Genomic DNA, 19002 nt, shown 5'->3' with positions numbered 1-19002 from the left:
CTACCGCCACTCGTAGGTTTACAGCCCTATTCAGAAATTACATACCCTCTTTGTGGCCATTTCATATATAAACATCTTTGTGTGTGTGTGCGCATTAAAGAGTTTACCATGAACTGAAAAAACAACAGATGGGGAGAAGCAGCTTAGCAAAGTCACGTCACCTCACAGGAGAAAAGACTGAGCTATAGTTACACAGAGGGCAACTCAGGTCAAGGCAGTACCTTGCAAATCTGAAACAATCAATCAACTCTGTGTCAAAGCCCTGAAAAAGCACTTAACCTTTTAAAAAGTACTAGAAGCTACCACTTGCCAAAAACACATTCAGTTTCCAAGCAAATAAAAGAAAGCTTATCAAGCTGTTGCTGTGAAAATATAACCTAGCACCTTATTTTTGGGCATCACCTATAGTGAGAGAGAAAAACTTCTGCTTTCAACTTCTCTGTCTCCCCAGTCTGAAAAAATAATACTTCTGTGTCTGACACAAAAGCCAGAGCAGGATCAAATCTGGCTGCCCAGAGCTGTTGGCTCTGGAGGGCTATTGAACCTCTTGAGTAAGGAGGCATTGTTTCAATTCACACAACATTTCTCAGGAAGCAATCATACCTACAGGCTCTCGGAACTGCTGGTGAGGAACTGTCTACCCTGAGTCACAAAAACCCACTCTTTTCCAAACACAGATGCTCGCACTTACCGTCAGGTGAGAACTGATCTCTGTCAAACATGGTGATGCACAGGACATCCTGATACAGGTCCTTAATGAAGAACTGGCAGTTGAAGTTCCACTTGGGGTTCAGGGTGTCCTGCAGGGTCCTCGTAGTGTAGCTCTGAGAGCCCATGCTGATTTCACAATACGGGTTGCTTTTCCCTAAACACAGACCAGGCAGTGAAACACCTATGCAGCACTGAAACCTCCCTCCCTCTCTGGAGGCTGCTCAGCCACATGTGGAAGATGTGGGTCAGGCAACCCCTACATCCTAGAGCAGCACAGAGCTAGTTCTTCATTTGGCCCTCTGAAACTAAATAATGGCTAATTCTTTCAGAAGCTGTAGCTGAATCCCCAGTGTTTCTCAAAACACCAAACTCAGCACACCTTTCCAAACGTTGCAGGAATAAAAGTCATTTGCCACTATTTTCTTCACTTACCATTGGGCTTACAAGCCTTCAGCTCTGTTGCTTCAATCACATGCACCATCAACCGTCCTATTCCTGAGGTCTTCTGTGAGCGAGCTGGGAACAAAGAAGTCAGAAATAAATGGATTGGTTGCAACCGTAAAAACTGGCAATAGCTCTGAAGAAGGAGCTCCTGCGCAGGCACTGTGGCACCCTCCAGAAAAGGCCCTGCCCATGTGTCCAGGTGGGTGAGAGGGAAATACAGAACCCAGTAGGTACCTTGATAGGCCTTTTCACGTTTCTTCTTCTCAGTTTCGATGTACTGCTCTGATGCTGCTTTGATTTTCTGGACCCAGGCAGTGCTGCAAAGAGCAATCCCTATGGTCATACCACAGGCAGGAAATTCCTCAGTATCAGCAACTCTGGCCCATTTTGTCCCCCCACTGTGTTTCAGAGGCATCATTAATCAAGTTAGTTCAAGGATTAACTAAAGCAATGGAGCCTTTGAATTTAAACTGATGCCACATTTCCACATAAGCCTAAATAAATGGAAGTGGAGCTTCTAGGTCACATTAAAGACTGACCAGGACTGCGGAAGAATCCTACAGGATGGTGGACTTTGCAGCCCTGAACTATTCTAGACTGTTAACACTGAGAAGCAGTAGATAAGACACTGGATCCCACTGCAAGAGCTGCTGCACAAGCAGAACAAAATGAGAGAAAACTTTGAATCCAAATGAGAATCAGACAAGTTTATTTCCTGACCGGGAGACTAAACCCTGACTTGAACTCAGACACCCCCCGTCTGCTCACTGGAAACAGCCTACAGCCGTGATCAACAAGTTTAAGCTCAGATCTGCACTTTCACTACTCACCGCTCATTAATGTTGTCAGTTTTAAGCGTGTAAACTCTGTCAATGTGTGATATGTGGAAAACTGGCTCATCACTTGAGGGGTCTGTGGGCAATTTCACTAGGACTTCATTAAGGAAAACAGGCTGAAAGAAAAGCAAACATCACTGGCAGCGTCACCCTGACAGTAAGTGGAAACTCTACAAGGATGTTTAAATACATTGTTTTACTGTAGGGAAAATGAAAGTCGTAGGACACAGGACGAACAGTCAGATCACCATATAAAGGATGTAAGAAAGGACTGAGAGAAAAACTGCTCTGGTGATACACCCTATTCTGTCTTCCTAGATGAAGAGCTTGATGAAACAGGTAAGCAGAGCTGCAGTGTGGAGTTTGGAAATCCTGGAAATCTCCCAGGTTCCCTGTTGGAAAGCAGCCTCGATACTTAAACTTATCTCCCCCAACTCCAAAATCTGAGAGCACACACTGTGTGGACACAGAGACTAAAGTTTTGCACCTTTTACTGGTTTCTAAAGATGGACAAGTATTTTCTTGTGATGCAGGAACTTGTGCAAGCTTAAGTCAAGGCTCCTCCTTCTGAACATCCCACTCAGCTGCTCAGGCACGATGCTTCTCCTGCCCTCTCAACCTCAATATGGGCAGAAGTGTTCATTAAACCAAGACACAGAAGCCTGCCCTTTTCTGGAGACTAAGCCAAACGGCATTCGTTTATGTTGGCTGCCTGCACATGCCTGTATGACAACGAATGATCAGGAGGGCCACAGCATTCCTCATCAGAAGCCGGGTCCCACTGTATCAACATGACCATGGGGCACCCTGATTCACTCACCATTTTGTACATTTTGAACTGGGAGTTGGATTTGGGGCTGAACAGTTTATCGGAGCCGGAAGAGACGAACTGTTTAACCATGTAGGTGAGCAGGAGGAAGTCATTGAAAAGGAAGCCGTACAGCTCCTTACTGCTCTTGGCCTTGTACAGCTTGCCACTGTGCAGGAGTTTCCTTGGTCCCAAGCAGTTTGTGAGGGAGTTGAACACTGGTTGCTAGGAGAGACAAAACCCGTTAGTAGCAGCAAGTTAGTGCAGACATCAGTTTCTGCTTCTCTTCACAGTGGAGATTGCTCAAGCTGCGCAAAATGCCCTTCTGTTTTGTTTAATGAACTTAGTTACAAACGAAGAGAAGGGAAACTGTTTCATGATCTGCCATGGTATTAGCACTAGTCCCAACTTAAAGTAGATTTAAGCCTTACCAACAACATACACATGGGTCTGACTAGGTGAAGCCATTTGCCTCATGGCCACTTTTCTGTTGTCCAGAAGCTGTGTTTAAGATGAGCCTGCAGAGTCTGCAGTCAGGTCACCTCATACGGGTGCACAGTTAGGTGATGGAACTAGGACAGACCCTCTGGGCCTGTCAAGCCCTGGTTCCTTACACAGCCAGTGAAGAACTGTCACAACACCTCACTCCGAAGGCTCTCCTGAAAGGTACAGGAGTCTGAGCCCCACATACCTTTGAGGATCTGGCACTGAGGGCTTCTGTGCCCTGTCTATGTGAAGGAAAACCCTGGGAAACACACACCAAGTGAAATTCCACATAGTAACACCTAACTTTTAGCCCAAAGGCAGCTGTTCATTTAACCCTTTAAACGGTATCAGTTTTAAGCTGATAAACGAAGGTTTCTCAAACAGTGAAGGCTCATCACATTATGGCTGCAAGCTGAATTTAATAAAAGCTTCTCTGCCAAGAGCTCAGCAATGGATCATGTTCCAATAACGGATATAAGCAAGGACCCCCCACTCCCTCATCGGCCTTTCTGAAATGACTCAGAAAAGTCTCCGCTGTACAGCACATCAACGCGGCTACCTCAGCAAGGCCTTCGCACTGGACGTGGGACTGTATCCATTCCAGCCTGTCCGAGTTCTCTTTCTCACGCACCCCTTCGTTAACCTGAGAGCACAGCTCCTCCGCACGCTCCAAGGCAAGCTTGAGGTTACTGTGATCGGGGTGGTTTTCTGGAGTGTTCTCTAGAATCTTGTATGGATCGAAAAGGGGAGAAAACAAGATCAAAACAGAGGTAAGCACAGGTACTACTTCTCTGCGATCTCAGAGAAATCCCCATAAAGGGACAAGGCTTTTTTTTTTTTTTGCTTTTGCTATCGAGACCAAACTCAAAATCATTCACCTACAAAAACTCTCTCAGGGTACTTACACTCTTTATGAGCAGAGGGTAGCGGGTTATTCTTTGCATAGGTTTCAGGAGGAAACTGGAGAGGGGCATTCCTTTGCAGCGAGGGTCCAAGGCAAGTTTCTGTGGTGCAACCCAGAGATTTAAGAGAAACATTGCATTACTCATCAAGAAACAAGTTGCCTCACCACACTGAAAACTGAAAACTGTATGATCAGATTAATTTTTTGAGGCATTCCAATAAATATTAGCTTTTTCAGTAAGCAAACAATACTTGGATCTAGAACAAACAGGAAAGCCGATGCTATCGTACTCAGACACTTTGCCAGCATGAACTGTAGGATCACTGTTCATGCAAACCCTTATTTTCAAAACCGCTCCAGCTTTTATACTGACATTAGAGGTTCCACTCAGGTTGAAAAAAAACCAAAGCCACGACAGAAACAAAAGCCTGATGTCAACAGTTCTGGCATTTCTCCTTTCTTGGCCTCAAAGCCACTGCAGCAGCTGCAGTATGGCAGCAACTCCTGATTTATTTCTGCAGTGTCCCTGCCCGTGATGCTCATGGCACACCTCCGGCCCCGGCTGCAACCCCACCGTTCAGACACGCTGCACACCCCACTGGATTACAAGCGTGTTCAGAACAACAGCTTTTTTACTTCAGCTCCACAGACTCTTACCCCTTCTGACAGCATGAATTTTTGGGGAGGTGCAGACACCGGCACCATAGCTTCGTAGGGTTAGCGTTACACTGAAGTAACAAGCAATGGGAAATGGAGTAATAAATTAGCTAGAGAGAAAAACAGGTATATAAATAAAAAAGGACATATAGTGTTAACAATGGTTATCACATAACTACACCTCAGAAGGTTCTTGGCTATTTCGCAAGATTTTACTCTTCTGGGGTTTTTTGATCTGTTTGGGCTCCTGTCATTGAGGAAAGGAGAAGGCACAAAAGCTACTGAATAAGATACCTTTAAGTAGTCTTTGAAATCAGCATCTTCATCAGTTTTCTGCTGCAGCAACGAAGCTCCGTTAAGTTGGCAGCTGCAGAACCGAATGTAGGCCTGCATGTGAGAGAGCTCCGCTGCCAAGATGTCCCCAATCATCTGCACTGGCATTTTTTCTCCTCCTGTTTTCTTACGCACTCGCAAGGCTCTGAAGAGGAAAGAAATCACCATCCAACTTCGCTGCCAAGTCTGTGAGGCTGAAATCAAGACCCTTCCAACAACCATCTCTGAAAGGACACCAGCCTGCGAGGTGAATTTGCTTACACAGCATGGGTGCTTCCCAATGGCACGGGGTCCAGCCTGAACCCCCAGGAAGTCACCGGCACAACACACTTTGCTGAATGATCTGCCTGATGGGGTCTGTGGGACTAAGCCGCTCCTCTGAGGTTTCTGGGACAATCAGCATCAACCTCTACATTCGACCGGCAGCCCATTTCAATGAGTTATTAACCACTTTGTCTGTCCAAAGTTTATTTCCAGAGAACAGAAGGTTGCTTTGCAGAAAACTGGAAAGAAAGCCTCCCATGCACATGCTTCTGTGTAGGCTCTATTTCTAAGGTATTACAGCAAACGTGCGTCTGTTATTGCTATTTATTCACCTCTCTGTATTAACAACTCCTCCTTTGTGAGGTAGTCTGAATGCATTTAGCTGTTCTGAATACATGCATGCACAAGAAGTAATCAGGAAGGACACACTGGAGTGCTGCGCGATCACCAACTGTATGAAGTTTAACAAGAGAGCAAGCGCTAGATTTTGCACCCGGGTCATGGCAGCCCTGGCTGTACAGACAGCCTGGGGAACGAGAGGCTGGAGAGCAGCTCTGCAGGGAGGGACCTGGGGGCTCTGGTCAATGGCAAGTTGAACACAACCCAACAGTGTGCCCTGGCAGCCAAGGGGGCCAACCGTGCCCTGGGGGGCACCGAGCCCTGCATCGCAGCTGGGCGAGGGAGGGGATTGTCCTGCTCTGCTCCGCGCTGGGGCGGCCTCACCTTGAGTGCTGGGTGCAGTTTTGGGCACCGCAGTATATTAAAGATACAAACATACTAGAGAGTGGCCAGAGGAGGGCCACGAAGTTGGTGAAGGGTTTAGAGGGGAAACTCTATGAGGAGTGGCTGAAGTCACTTGGTTTGTTCAGCCTGGAGAAGAGGAGGCTTAGGGCAGAGCTCATGGCGCTCTGCAGCTCCCTCCCAAGGGGAGGAGGAAGGGCAGGCGCTGATTTCTTCTCTCTGGTGACCAACGCCAGGACCCGAGGGAATGGCAGGGAGATGTGCCAGGGGAGGGTTAGGCTGGGCATTAGGGAAAGGTTCTTCCCCCAGAGGGTGGTGGAGCCCTGGAACAGGCTCCCCAGGGAGGCATCACGGCACCAGCCTGGCGATATTCAAGAAGCACTTGGACAAGGCCCTCAGAGGCACGGTGTGAATTTGGGGCTGTCCTGTGCAGGGACAGGAGCTGGACACGATGATCCTTGTGGGTCCCTTCCAGTTCAGGACATTCTATGATTCTACGAAATATTTACTGTAAAACCAGAAAACTTCCTGGAGAAAGGAACAAGAGAATAAAGATGAAAAGGAAAACTTAAAAATGTGGCTAAGGACTCACTTGAGTAACTTTGTATTTGACATGATGAGTTCCTTCCAGTTAACAAAGATCAGCCCCATTTCTCCTTCTGTGAGACAGCCCGAATCAGCCATTGGTTTCTGGAAAACCTGCAGTCAAAAAACCAGAACGGTGAGCAATTCTTCAGAAAAAAAAAAGCAGCCCAGCCTCTTGTTTAGCCCAGCAGTGATTTTGCTGTTTTTGAATGCTCAGTGTCCAATTTCTCAGGAGAAGTTAAAAGCAATTCCTTCCCAGCTGTCACTGTTTTTCCTAAGCGTGTGACTTCATTCTGACACTGGCACCACCACTTGTGAAGCAGGGACAACCACTGGGAACCAGAGGACGACTCTTCAGCACAAGAGTGTTCCCATGATTTCGGAGTCAGTTGCTACACAAATGACACTTGCGCATCACACCAATCCCCACGCTCAGGTCACTCACAGTCAACCTGTGTGCAGAACTACAGCTTCTTTCAGGGACCCTTGGCACCTCTGTACAGCAGAATACCCCTGTAACTCAGTCTATTTGATACCTTTAACACTTCACCACATTGTTGTTTTATATAGAGAGGTCAAGTCAGGTGCCCAAGACCACCTCACGCTGGCCAGCTCCTGCCCTGCCTAGTGAGGTGCTCTTGCTTCCAGAAATAAAATCGGAGACAAAGGCAGACAATAAACTTTTATGGTGCTTATACAGCTTCTGCCATGAGCCTGTGCAGCTTTGCCAGACAACCCAGCCCAGCCCGTCATCTTTACACTGGGCCCAAACAAATTTGTAAAACAGTGGGGTGTGTTTGCCTGGTGGACAACACACAACTTTCACTAGGAAGGGAGGTGCTCACACAACCTCACTTTCTTCCCCTAGCATTTTGCAATTTGTAAGAATCCCTTTATTGCTGCTATCCGGTCGGATGGAGGTATTCTTTTCCAAATACATTTTTACATCCAAGACATCTCACCTCTAAGACGAGCTGAAGATCGTCCATATACCTTTCTTCCGTCTGGATGAGTTCGTGAATGTAGCCCTGCCTTTTCCTTTCCATTGGCTGCATAGTGTCCAGGCTTTGGAGATCAGCACACCCTAGAAGAAGTAAGCCAGTAGTTTATATCCCACTTTGGCCATCAGATCTGATGAATTAACAAAATTGCATCAATGCACGCCAGCCTATGGTTCAGCCTATACGCACAGTGGTAAAACTGTCTATGGCAGCAGCGGGTTTCAAAACTGAGTGGTGTAGTGATCGACGCCCTCCCCCCTTTATGTCATTTTTCAGTCTGTCGCTTTTTTTATTTCTTTGAACACCCCTCGTTCTCGTACTGTGATGCAGAATAAGAACTCCTGATTTCCTGCCACTCCATTTGTCTCATGATTTTTCTCATCTCTTCTCCTTTTCTGCCATACCATTTCAAAACTGTGATTTTTCTCTTACCTTATGCAATGTCTTTTTGAGATTACTTCATCTAGAATGTGTCTAGGTCTGACTTACGACATCGCACCTTTCATCTCCACCCCATTTCTAAAGTACTCTGCCTTGGTTATTAACTTATGATACAAACCACCAGTACAAATCTGTAAAGTTATAATGCATAATGTTATAGTCGTGTAACTTCACAGTTGCACAACTTTTTTTCTTGTTTAGAAACAAAATGAGCCTGAAATATGTTCAATTATTTTTATGCATCAAGTATGAATTATCAAAATCATGCACAGGAACACACAGACGTTCAATACCACAAATCCCGAGGTTTCTGTAATATCATGCAGCCCCTACAGCTTCACACTGCTTTTTCTCTGCTGTGTACATGTTAGTAAGCATGACAACATTTGAAATTTAGTAACCAAATCAAAAACTGGTAAGAACAAAGCGGCGAATATGTGTAGCTGGGGAGAGGAGAGCACGGGAGGTCAAACCCGGCTCCCTCTGTTAGCCATCACATGCTAGCAGAGCGCTGCGAAGCGGCGGCGCAGGGAAAATAAAAAAAAGAAATGATTACAGAACGTTTGAGAACATACATCTATCGCTTGATGCGATGGCATCGGATTCTAATACAACGTGAACTGTGGATTTTGCAGGATAGCAGAAAGGGCGTCGCAGGGACTCATTCAGATCCGGCATTTCTAGAGGAACGATACTTTTTGAAAGTTTACAGGTGGTGTGAAAGGCAGCGTGACCTACAGCACGAAGAGCTGTGTCTCCCGTCACCCTAACAACACTACAACGTGACTTTATTCTATGCACTGCCAATGTAGAGGCCCGTTTATGGGAAGGCTGCTCTAAATAGTGACATGAAAATGACTTAGTAATAAATTTTGGGGGGAAAACCCCAAGAAACACTAAACATTTGGCTAAACTTGATGTGCCGGTGGCCTAATGGGAACCTCCCAGGCTTGTGTGCTTCCTGCTGCACCGGCACCAAGCTGCTCTGATGGAGCAGCAACCATCAGCGAACAAGAAAACACTCATCAAATGAAGTTTCATGATGCTATTCAAAGTACTGTAACAGGGAAACCTTTCAAACAACACAAGGAAGTAAAACAGTAAAGGATATAGCTAGATTTAACATCAGGACTTTCCAGTTTGGCTTTGTACCGTAAGGAGGATCACGGATCTTAAGCTTTCTGAGAGGATTTGAAAAGATGCCACTTTTTACAAAGAGATCTGGTATTGCAGCTCTTCTGATCGTGCAGAATGCTGCTTCTGGCCTTAGTTATTCCCAAAGCTACAATCGGGCCAAAATTAGATGAGAAAAAAGGAGTAAAGTTACAGATCAAAGTGATTCCTATGAAGTTTGATATCTCAATCCACCGAGATGGGCTGTGGTCAATGTGTGCTACCTCTAGGTTCCAGCGCCATTCTTTAGTCTGCACAGGACTGAGTTTAAGCCCGCCTTGTTCCTAAGACGTGAAATTTTAGGATAATCAAGGGGTTGCACAGTAACCAGACTTTATTTGTCCAGATTTGGAAGTCTCAGCTTTGACCGAGTGGTTCTCTCTTCTACTGCAAGGTACATTCCTGCAACACAAGCAGGGACGGACTGAAGCTCCTGTTGCTGTTTGCTTCTCGCACAGCTGTGAGAGCCCCCCGTGCGCTCAGATTTCTGTCCGTCTCATGCTGGCTGCTTAAAGTTGAAGCAAACACCTGAAGGAAAACAGGTCTTTTTTATGCACCTAAAGTAATTTGGTTCATAAGCTCATTATCTGATAGAAAAATGCAGTTAAAGCAACTGGCTCCTGCAGTAACCTTGTGTTTGGACTGTCAGCTTTTGGGATGAACGGATGAGTGCTATTTTATATTTAAATAAGCACTAGTGAAAACGACCCAAATTTTGGGGGGTCTGATGATACTGGCATAAAAACATAGTACACAATCCACACGCCTGATTTTAGAGGGTGAATTCAGGCATGTGGACCTGAAGGGAAGAGAGGCGAAGGAAACAGAGAATAAACCAGCCTCCCTAGTGCATTTGCTAATGTTTTTCCAAAGTGGCCGTAGCAGCCCACAGGCTCACTGGTACGGAAAGGGTGGTCCCGCATCTCCACCCATTCTCCTCCCACATTCCTGTTCCCTCCTTTCCTTGCATCAGTTCTGGCCCTTATCTGACTCCCAGCTCACACCCTGGCAGCAAATGAATTCCAGGGAAGGGGAAGAGGGGGGGAAGAAGGGAAGAAAACAGTAGTTTTCTGCTAGTTTAGTGGCCAGGAATGTGTGTGGAAGCAGTAAAATCACCTTTTTTGGCAGCAGAAAGCTGTTGGTTTGGCTTCTGTCTCGTGAAGCTTCACCCCAAGCTCCCCATCCACCTAATGAAAAGCTGGGAGATTTTTGGGAGCGCTTGCAGAGGGGAATCCTGGCTGCCCACACCGGGGCCTCACCTTGCTCCGTTGACTGGGTAAGAGGTTTACATTACCTTTGGAGGACAAGGCAGCCTGCCTCTTCCACCGAGAGCAGGGTACTGCCAGGCTGTCAGACCATCTGGGGCACAATCTGCCCAGCTCCCTCCCAGAACAACTTCTAACGGAGCACGCAGCAGGTGTCTGGTACCTTTGACACCTAGGGCACAGCGAGGGAGCAGTGCCTGCCACGACTGTGGTACCTCTTGTGATAAATCCTGCTCTCCAAGAGGAGGAAGCAGCTGCCTCCCAGGAACAGGGTAAAACAAGCTGGAGAGTTCATGAAAAGGAAATCCCAGTCTCTGAAGTTATGGTTAAAATTATACTTTCCTCTCCAAATATACCTGAACAAGAAATACTTTCTTCCTACCAACTTAACTCACCCTGCTTGAAAAACTACCGAGTTTCAGTCAAAAGATGTTTTCCTTTGCAGGAGATTCAAGAGCCTGGAAAACAAGGGGTGCTGGGGGAGAAAATCTTTCCAATTACTGACGTATTTTGGATTTGAGTATGTTCAAGGGGAAGAATGACACTTCCTAAAGGAAGGAAATCCTCCAATGAAAGAAAGATGAACAAGACCTAGCACCACTTTTAAAAAATTTCAATTTTTTTCTTTGTTAAAAAAGGGGGAGTGAATTAAAATTCTTCATTTAAAAGCCAATTCCAGAGAACTGATGTAAAAAACCAGATGGATAAAAGGCTTTCAAGGATGCCCAGACCTGTTCGGGCACCGAGTGCTTTGTCCCCTTCCCCAATAAACTTCCCCACCCAACGAACAATGAAAGAACACATTAAAAATGACAGCCTTGGAAAGACATCTTATGCCTCAAACGTGAGCTCAGGCACTTGTCCTGAAGGATCTATCTATACCAGAGACATCACTGCTGTGGGTCACCAACGAAGGCTACTTCGGGGTAGAGGCAGCCTATATAAACTGCACTGGTAAGGAAATAGCTTGGTTTGTTTAGGGTTGTGGGGTTGTTTTTTTTTGTTGGGGGTGGGGTGGGTGGGTTTGGTTAATTTAGCTTTTTGGTTTGGTTTGGTTTTTTTAGCTCAAGCTAAAAGGGTTTTTCCCCCACCTGTATTAGCCTGCCTCTATTTCCCCAGGCTACCATAGAAATACTACATCTCACCTTAAGTACCGTGGGCTGGCATTAACACAGTCCCTTTCGTACAGCCAGGGAACAGACTGGCAGTGTCGCGGGACATCAGCCATAGCCATTTTACGTTCTCTCCAGGCACACGTAAGGCTAATTCACTTGCAATGTACTCCTGTCACTGCCAGCAGCCTCTGTGCCTACTGAAACCCGTGAAAGGAACTAATCTAAGAAATTTGCCACCATGGAAAGCTGGGTTTCCATCAGGCCCTGGGAAACATAATAAAAACTTTTATCCAACTCCCCTAATCAGTAAATGCAGTATACTCTCTTTGCTGCAACAGAAGAAATTTATGATTCAATTTTCAAGAGGTAAAAAGCGAAATGAAGTCGCTCTGTCACAGAGCCAGGGAACATAATGCTCGTACCAAGCTATTCAGGTGGGGAGAAAGTGCTCCCCAGATGGACAAAAAAAACCACAACAGACAAACTAGATCCTTTTATGTGTCCCTTTAATAAAATACATTTGCATAGTTATCTTACAACTTTGTTTAAAACCAAAGATGAACAATTGCCTCATGCTAAGCGTAGCCTGCATTTGCATGTCTTAACAATCATCCCCAAACATTAATAGCCTATCTTGAAAAGAACAACAGAAGAGATTTTAAGGCAGCACACACCATCGCGTAGCAGTTTTATTAGTTCATTACATTGAAGTAGCGTGACCCTGTAGCAGCTCCCAACGCTGCTACCGGCCAGGGTTTGCTGGCATTCCTACGAGCAGACTTATTTACAGGTGTTTTCAACCTGACTCAGGAAAACCACACAGGGATATGATCTGACCAAGCATCGAGAGGGCATCAATACTCAATGACCGGTAGGAGACATTTCAATTATTACTGCGTAACGTTTCTGACGGAGCTTTATGCCTTCTGCGCTCCTAACTAACATTGACGCTGACGTTACGATAGCACTTTGTTCGCTTTCACAGCCCTTCCCCTTCACTGACTACTTGCACACCCCAGCCCTGCAGCCGGGTCTTGGTGGTGGCACAAGACTCTCCTGCATGGATCTGACCGCGGGATCAGGAACTCAGCTCAGTAAACTAAGCTTCTGTAAAACTACGCTTTTGTAGGTTGTTAGTCCATTATGCAAACTCGACAGTTACAGAATTAGGAAGCGTTTCGGCACCTGTTCTTGTGCATTTAGAGCATCGCTGACATTCTTACCCCCAATTACACCATGGCCCCTATTCTATGCTGGCCCACAGGAAACAATATTAAGCAAGTACTATGCTGCAGGCAACACCATATTTTACCTTCCTGGTTGGCTTCAGTTTTAACTGCTAACCTTGTGTGGCTCTGAGCAACTTTTAGACCGTCAGCTCTTCTCTGGGGACCATCAGTTCAACACGTAACTCTATCTTCCACCTTGTCCTTAGTTCCAAAGCCAACCTTTCTCACCCAAATCAGGGATGAGTTTTAGCGCTGGTTTTACTCGGCTGGCTGGGGACGACAGCTGAACCCAGCTCTATGGACTCCTATCAACAAGGGAGTAGGCTGCACACAACCAGAGAAAAAGTAACGTTTTTGAAAGAAAATGTCTGATTTAAGCCCAGCTTCTATTAGCTATGCTTCTTCAGAGATACAGACATCATTTCAAAATAATCTTGCCCTAAATACATCCTTGGTGCAGTCCTTCCTATCGATGATCTGATGTCATGTATACAATTCTTTCTGCACCAGTGTGCGAAGGAGAGCAGAGCTCTCAGGTGATTGTGCTTGAGCTGTGTTAGGCAGACTTCTGCAGTAGAGATAAATACTGAAGGCAGGAACTACGTCTCTTTCAAATCAACATTATTAAGGTGTAATAATTGTTATCGTTATTACAGTTAGAATTTGGAGTGTACTCGGCTAATACCAAAACATGAAAAAGTAACCATGAAAACCCCAAATCCTTCATTTCAGCACTCATTGGTTCAAACCGAGGGGCAGCTGTTTCAATAATTATCAGTGCTCATATCTACCCACCAACTATGCATTCCACAATACTTGAGTGAAACTTTACCTAATACTATCCTAATCTCCAATTGTATCAGTCAGAGAACGGGTAGAATGACACTTGTTTTTGGAAAATGCCATGAAACTCTTTCCTAGAACGTCCCAGGTAAGACGTAAAGTTGTTTTTCATTTTTTCAAAGACAATTGGTAGCAATTTGGCATTCAAGGAAAACTGCCACTGAACGCTGGGAAGTCAGTTTGGCTCAAATCCCACAGGTTAACAGTGCCTTTTAGAAATGGGAAAATTTATAAGATCACCTACTACAGTTAAGTGACCGCTTGATGCCACTGGTGGAGCACAACACTTCAGCCTGTATTAAACAGGCTTTCAAAGTCAGAAGTTCTGAGAAGGCAGTTCAGGGTGATTAGCACATTTTAGTAGAAATACTTGAAGTGTAGTTTCATAAGGAAATCAAGTCATCTAGAACACTTGAGGAATTATCTAGCACGCTATTTGCCTACAGTAACGTGATTTCATACCATAACAAAATACTGGCTTAGGCAAAATACATCCAGAATAAAAATCCATTTGTAGTTTCATGTAGGCACATTGCTGTAGTCTGTATTGCACAAAAGATACCTCTCTGAGCTAAAGAGCACATACACATTTGATCAAGTATATTAAATACATAACATCTCACTCTTTCTATAGAAATTTTGGATATTTTGGAGAAAGGCTTTTAGATCTCTGCGGCTGGACTAACCTTTTCCTGATAGTACCATCACAACATTCTCGTACATATATATTTATGTATATAGTAAACAAACTGTTTTGTAAACATTTCTGATTGCATAAGTGACCTTTGCTGTTTTGTAACCAAATTCAGGAAATCAGCTACATTAAATACTGTCTACTCGATCTCTCCTGTTGTCCCAGGAGCACAGAACTATTTAATGAGAGCAGCAGTCTGCTATTAAGTTAATCCTTTTATTTAAAGGGGAATCAGGGTTGTAGTCCTGAAGTCCTGGTCCCTCCCTCCCCCCGAACTAAGAGAACGTGGGCACCGTTACTGCGCCACACTTGCTGACAGGCCGTAACTGTACCTTTAAGGGCCACTTCTGAGCTGAGGAATATAGTTCCGTTTTTAAACCCAAAGGCTCTACCTTCAGCTCCAGGTATCTGTTAGTGTTTTGTTGCTGGCAACATCTCTTTATCAAGGTTACCTATGCATTAGGCTGCTTATTTAACAGAACAAGGAGCAGCAACTTTCAGATAGTATTTTAAATCACTGCAGACCATGGCCAGACAAAAACACTATTCAGTACCATCAACTATTTAATGAAGAAAAGGGGCAGGGGAAGGGTCTAGTAGCACAGAGGCTGTATAAGTACTTACTGCAGTAACTAGCACGTGTTTGCTGTTTGCTAAAACTGAAAGCAAATACAAATTATGGGAATAAAGTATTTAAAGGAAGGAGGTTGTTTAGGGATAGGACATATCGAGGCAAAACAACCTGAATTCCTGCTATAGTACTACTGTGAAGGAAGAAAAAAAATTAAAATATCCTCCACTGTACGCTTAATAGTTCTTTCCCCCGTTAAAAAGGGTATTAAAAGGCTGGATGGACTGCGCCAGATCTAAATCTCAGATCTTGTACACACGTTTGTAATCACAGTGACTATCAGCAGCAGAGACAGGTAGGGTTTGTTTTCTGGATGAGCCTTGTAGGCCACCAATTTTAAAAGCTCAATATGTAAGAGATTAAATCAAGTCCATTAGAACAGTAATCAGTGAACATTTTAATTCTGCGAAGTATGTACATTACAACATTAAAAGAACACAACTGCCCATTCAAAACAGCCCAGATAAACTGTGCAAATAGTGGGTCTTTGTGTGTCTGCAATCCCACCATGCAAACGATAACTTGATATGCATGCTAATGATCTACGATTATCAATACCAAAGAAAAATACTAAAGGAAACAAGAATGAACAGCAGTGAAAGCCACACAAAGACCCACTATCCTTTCTGCTTTTACAAATCAACTGGAACTGTAGATTATAAGAAAACCCACAAAAACCTAATTTCTTGACTGGATCTAACGTTCAAACGAAGCAAAAGGATTGTGTCAGAGATATGTGAGCAGGGCTGGCCACCCTGCCTCCACGCTACAGTCAAACTTGGATAGTGGGTCTCTGAGGTGCTTTCACACTGGAAGACAACATTGGGTCCTAAAAAAAACAAAAAAAAAAATGAAGGATAAAATGAACATAAATTTGAAGAGTGAAACACATGAGTTCTATGGACAAAGACAGGACAACACCACAAAGGTCAGAAAGGAACAACTAACATTTGACTTTCTGAAAACAGACATCATGAGCTTCTACTCTTGCAATTTCATATTTATAAACACAGACAGTTTTAAGCACTTGTGACCAGCCATCACTGACTCTGAAAAACACTTGTAGCTGATTCACGTGAAGAAGGTTTCTTCCCAAGGAAGATTTCTGTTACGTAGACTCAACCACACAAGGTCAAGCCCTAAAGGTTTCTTAAAGGCAATGGCAAAATTCCCTGAGATTTCAACAAAGCCAGGATTCCTCCTGAGAGACTTGTAACGAGACATTAGGAAATCAGAGAAAAACTAAACTTGAAAAGAAAAGCTTCATTGAAATTTATTCATATTGGCACATAAAAATTAACCTGTTCAACTCTGCTCAAAGCCTGAAAAGAAATGAAACTTCGTCTCTAGTAATATGTGCCCATGAAGCAGGAGGCACCACAGCACTCAATACCCCTGTCTAAGAGGCACTGCAAAGTCAGATTAAAGGCCGACATATGACGTGGGCTGCAGCTGCACACACCTTGTGGGCAATCGGAGACTATTCCAGACCCCAGAATTTCAACCTGGAAGCTTTATCAAGCCTGACTGACATTCACCAAACAGTTTTAGAACTACAAAGTGACTATGGCATTACGAATTAAGGGGTTGATTTTGTATTTAATCCTTGGTAAAAGGGGTAATATTCTGGAGCTGTTGAGTAAAATCAGAATAAATTATTAATCTTCCTGTGTTAAAAAAATGAATGTGGACCTGCAACATGCAACACCTCTAAGCTACTGATACCATGAACTCTTACTCTATAATCGTAAAGAGAAGTTGCTTGGTGATAACTAGAAAACTTCAAAATGTGCTGTCCATATACAGACACAGAAATGCGCCTGCCACGAGCATGTCAGTTCAGAAGTTGTTTTTTTCCACTATGAACACCCTTGAAAAATCGGTCAGCTTCATTCATTACACAGTGGTGGACAGGAATTACTAATCATCTTTTGTGCATAAACTTCTGGAAATATAGATCCTTGTTGTTGAAAGGACAGGACTTGCCTCGTGCCTCTAATGTGTCACATCTGCAAGTAAAGTTTGGGGAGGAAAAAAATACAGTAGATCTAGTGGTATTAATATAAACATCAAGTTTGTACCTAAGGAGATCGACACTGTTGTCATACATTGTCAAGAATGGTCTACAGAGAGAGGATCTGTTCGCAGCCTAACCAATGTTTGCCATGGCACTGGCAGAAGGCAGAGCAGGCAGGTTTAAATGGGGGAGGGAGGTGCTTATCAGGCTATGGGGACTACCTGGAGCTCACGTCTGAGCCCCTGAAGGAGTAACTTAGGTGCCCGAGGAACCGCAGCAATGCTGGGCTATGAAAAGAAAAGAGTGAACAGGAACAGCAACCATACGTCCGTGAGAGTAGGAAGGACTGGTACAACATTCAGCTCTGTGACAGTCCAGCCTCACAAAGGGAGATGAGACACCTCAGATACGATGAGCTAGAGGCCTCTGCACACTGAGCGTAGGAATGTCTGCCTGGCTGAGCTGTCCAGCTCCCAGCAAGAATGTCTGAGACATTCGTTGAGAGACGAACTGATCTCTAACACTAAAAGACATCCAGCACCCAAGCATGCAGATGTAGCTGGAGCACCTGTCTTGCCTCCATCTGAGGTACCTGAGGGGGGAAATCTCAGCTAAAGAAAATATAAGGTCAAGGCTCAGGCTGGTCCCATGGATAAGACAACAAACCAAAAAAGCTATCTCGCTGAAAAAGCCAGCAAATGAGAAGACAAGTTTCTAAGACCAACTGTTTAAGGCAGGCAAAGACTGGCTGAAATAACAAAATTATCTCCAGACCAGGCCACTGGGAACAACTGCAGAGTGGTACGTGCAGCATGCCTACCCTGCCTTACACACCCCGGGGGCAGAACAGGAAGAAAACCTGGTAGATGTGTCCTAGACAGGTACTGGCAACACACAGAAGATCTGATCCTGAACAGTTGAGCAAGCACTCAACGAAGAGAAGATGATGAGATTATGCATATTCCTTTAAATCTACAGCTATTTATATTTTGAAACCTCTTATGTACTTTGTTCTTTATGATGACTTTTGTGCAAACATTAGAATAAGGGCTATTGAAATGTCATTAGAACACGAGCATGTGTAACCATCGCCAAGGTCACCGAGAGCATGACTCACGAATTGTGAGTTCTGCAATTGCCAGGACTCAGCTGTATCAAAGAGACCTGTTGACAGACCTATGACACCCTTCACTGATATTTTTCTTCCCCGCTGCAGCGAGCCTGTGCCGGGATGTGCAGCTACACCAACAGGGACAGTGATCTTGTCAACACAGCTTGTTTGCTCACAGAGCTACTTCAGCAACCTAAGAGAAGAAACATCTCACTGACCTAAGTTCCTTCTTTGCTGGGGAAGTTTGCCATTACAGCTGTAACTAGTAAGTCCCAGGAAAGACTCTGGGTACAAAGATGGTCCATATAACAGTTTTAATTTGAGGGAAAAGCAGAATTTCCTAAGCTGCAACCTTATGTGAGTAAACCAAATCTGCCTGCTCCCTTTCAAATGCCATTACATTTGACCGTCTAGAAAAGACAGTGGGAGAAGCTGCTATTCTTCAACAGAAACAATACAATACTCAGAAAACAACTCCATAAAATATAACAATGCATTTTAAAAATCATATTCTGTCGTGTCTCCGAGCTGGTCCCTAGAGGGCCACATCAGCATTTCTGTGGCACAACTGAAGAATACCAGTGCTAAGTTTCTCCACTTAACTAACAAGCCATGGTGCTTTTGAGCAGGCTCTGGACTTTAAGCAGGATTTTTTCCTGAAGCTTCCAAATGCATGTTTTAATATCACAAAAAAGTGGCAAGTCCCAGCACAA

The 19002-nt window shown here is 44.5% G+C and overlaps 1 protein-coding gene across 7 annotated transcripts in view; it reads right to left on the bottom strand.

Moving 5' to 3' along the window:
- Positions 1-19002, bottom strand: part of ITSN2 (intersectin 2) — an 89478-nt gene that overhangs the window by 1920 nt on the left and 68556 nt on the right. For 6 of the 7 annotated variants that reach the window (XM_075086685.1, XM_075086679.1, XM_075086683.1 and 3 more), the window contains 10 exons: positions 7732-7853; positions 6777-6883; positions 5141-5324; positions 4191-4289; positions 3845-4012; positions 2812-3024; positions 1986-2107; positions 1390-1472; positions 1144-1227; positions 692-865 (listed from right to left, as the gene is read on the bottom strand). In XM_075086685.1, coding sequence (XP_074942786.1) covers positions 692-865; positions 1144-1227; positions 1390-1472; positions 1986-2107; positions 2812-3024; positions 3845-4012; positions 4191-4289; positions 5141-5324; positions 6777-6883; positions 7732-7853 — 1356 coding nt within the window. Of the gene's footprint in view, positions 1-691; positions 866-1143; positions 1228-1389; positions 1473-1985; positions 2108-2811; positions 3025-3844; positions 4013-4190; positions 4290-5140; positions 5325-6776; positions 6884-7731; positions 7854-12253; positions 15991-19002 lie in introns of those variants that run through there. The other variant, XM_075086686.1, reaches the window with a different exon arrangement.

This window comes from Phalacrocorax aristotelis, chromosome 3 (genome assembly GCF_949628215.1).
Source record: "Phalacrocorax aristotelis chromosome 3, bGulAri2.1, whole genome shotgun sequence".
Lineage (NCBI taxonomy): Eukaryota > Metazoa > Chordata > Aves > Suliformes > Phalacrocoracidae > Phalacrocorax > Phalacrocorax aristotelis.
This window is presented reverse-complemented; position numbering and strand designations above follow the sequence as displayed.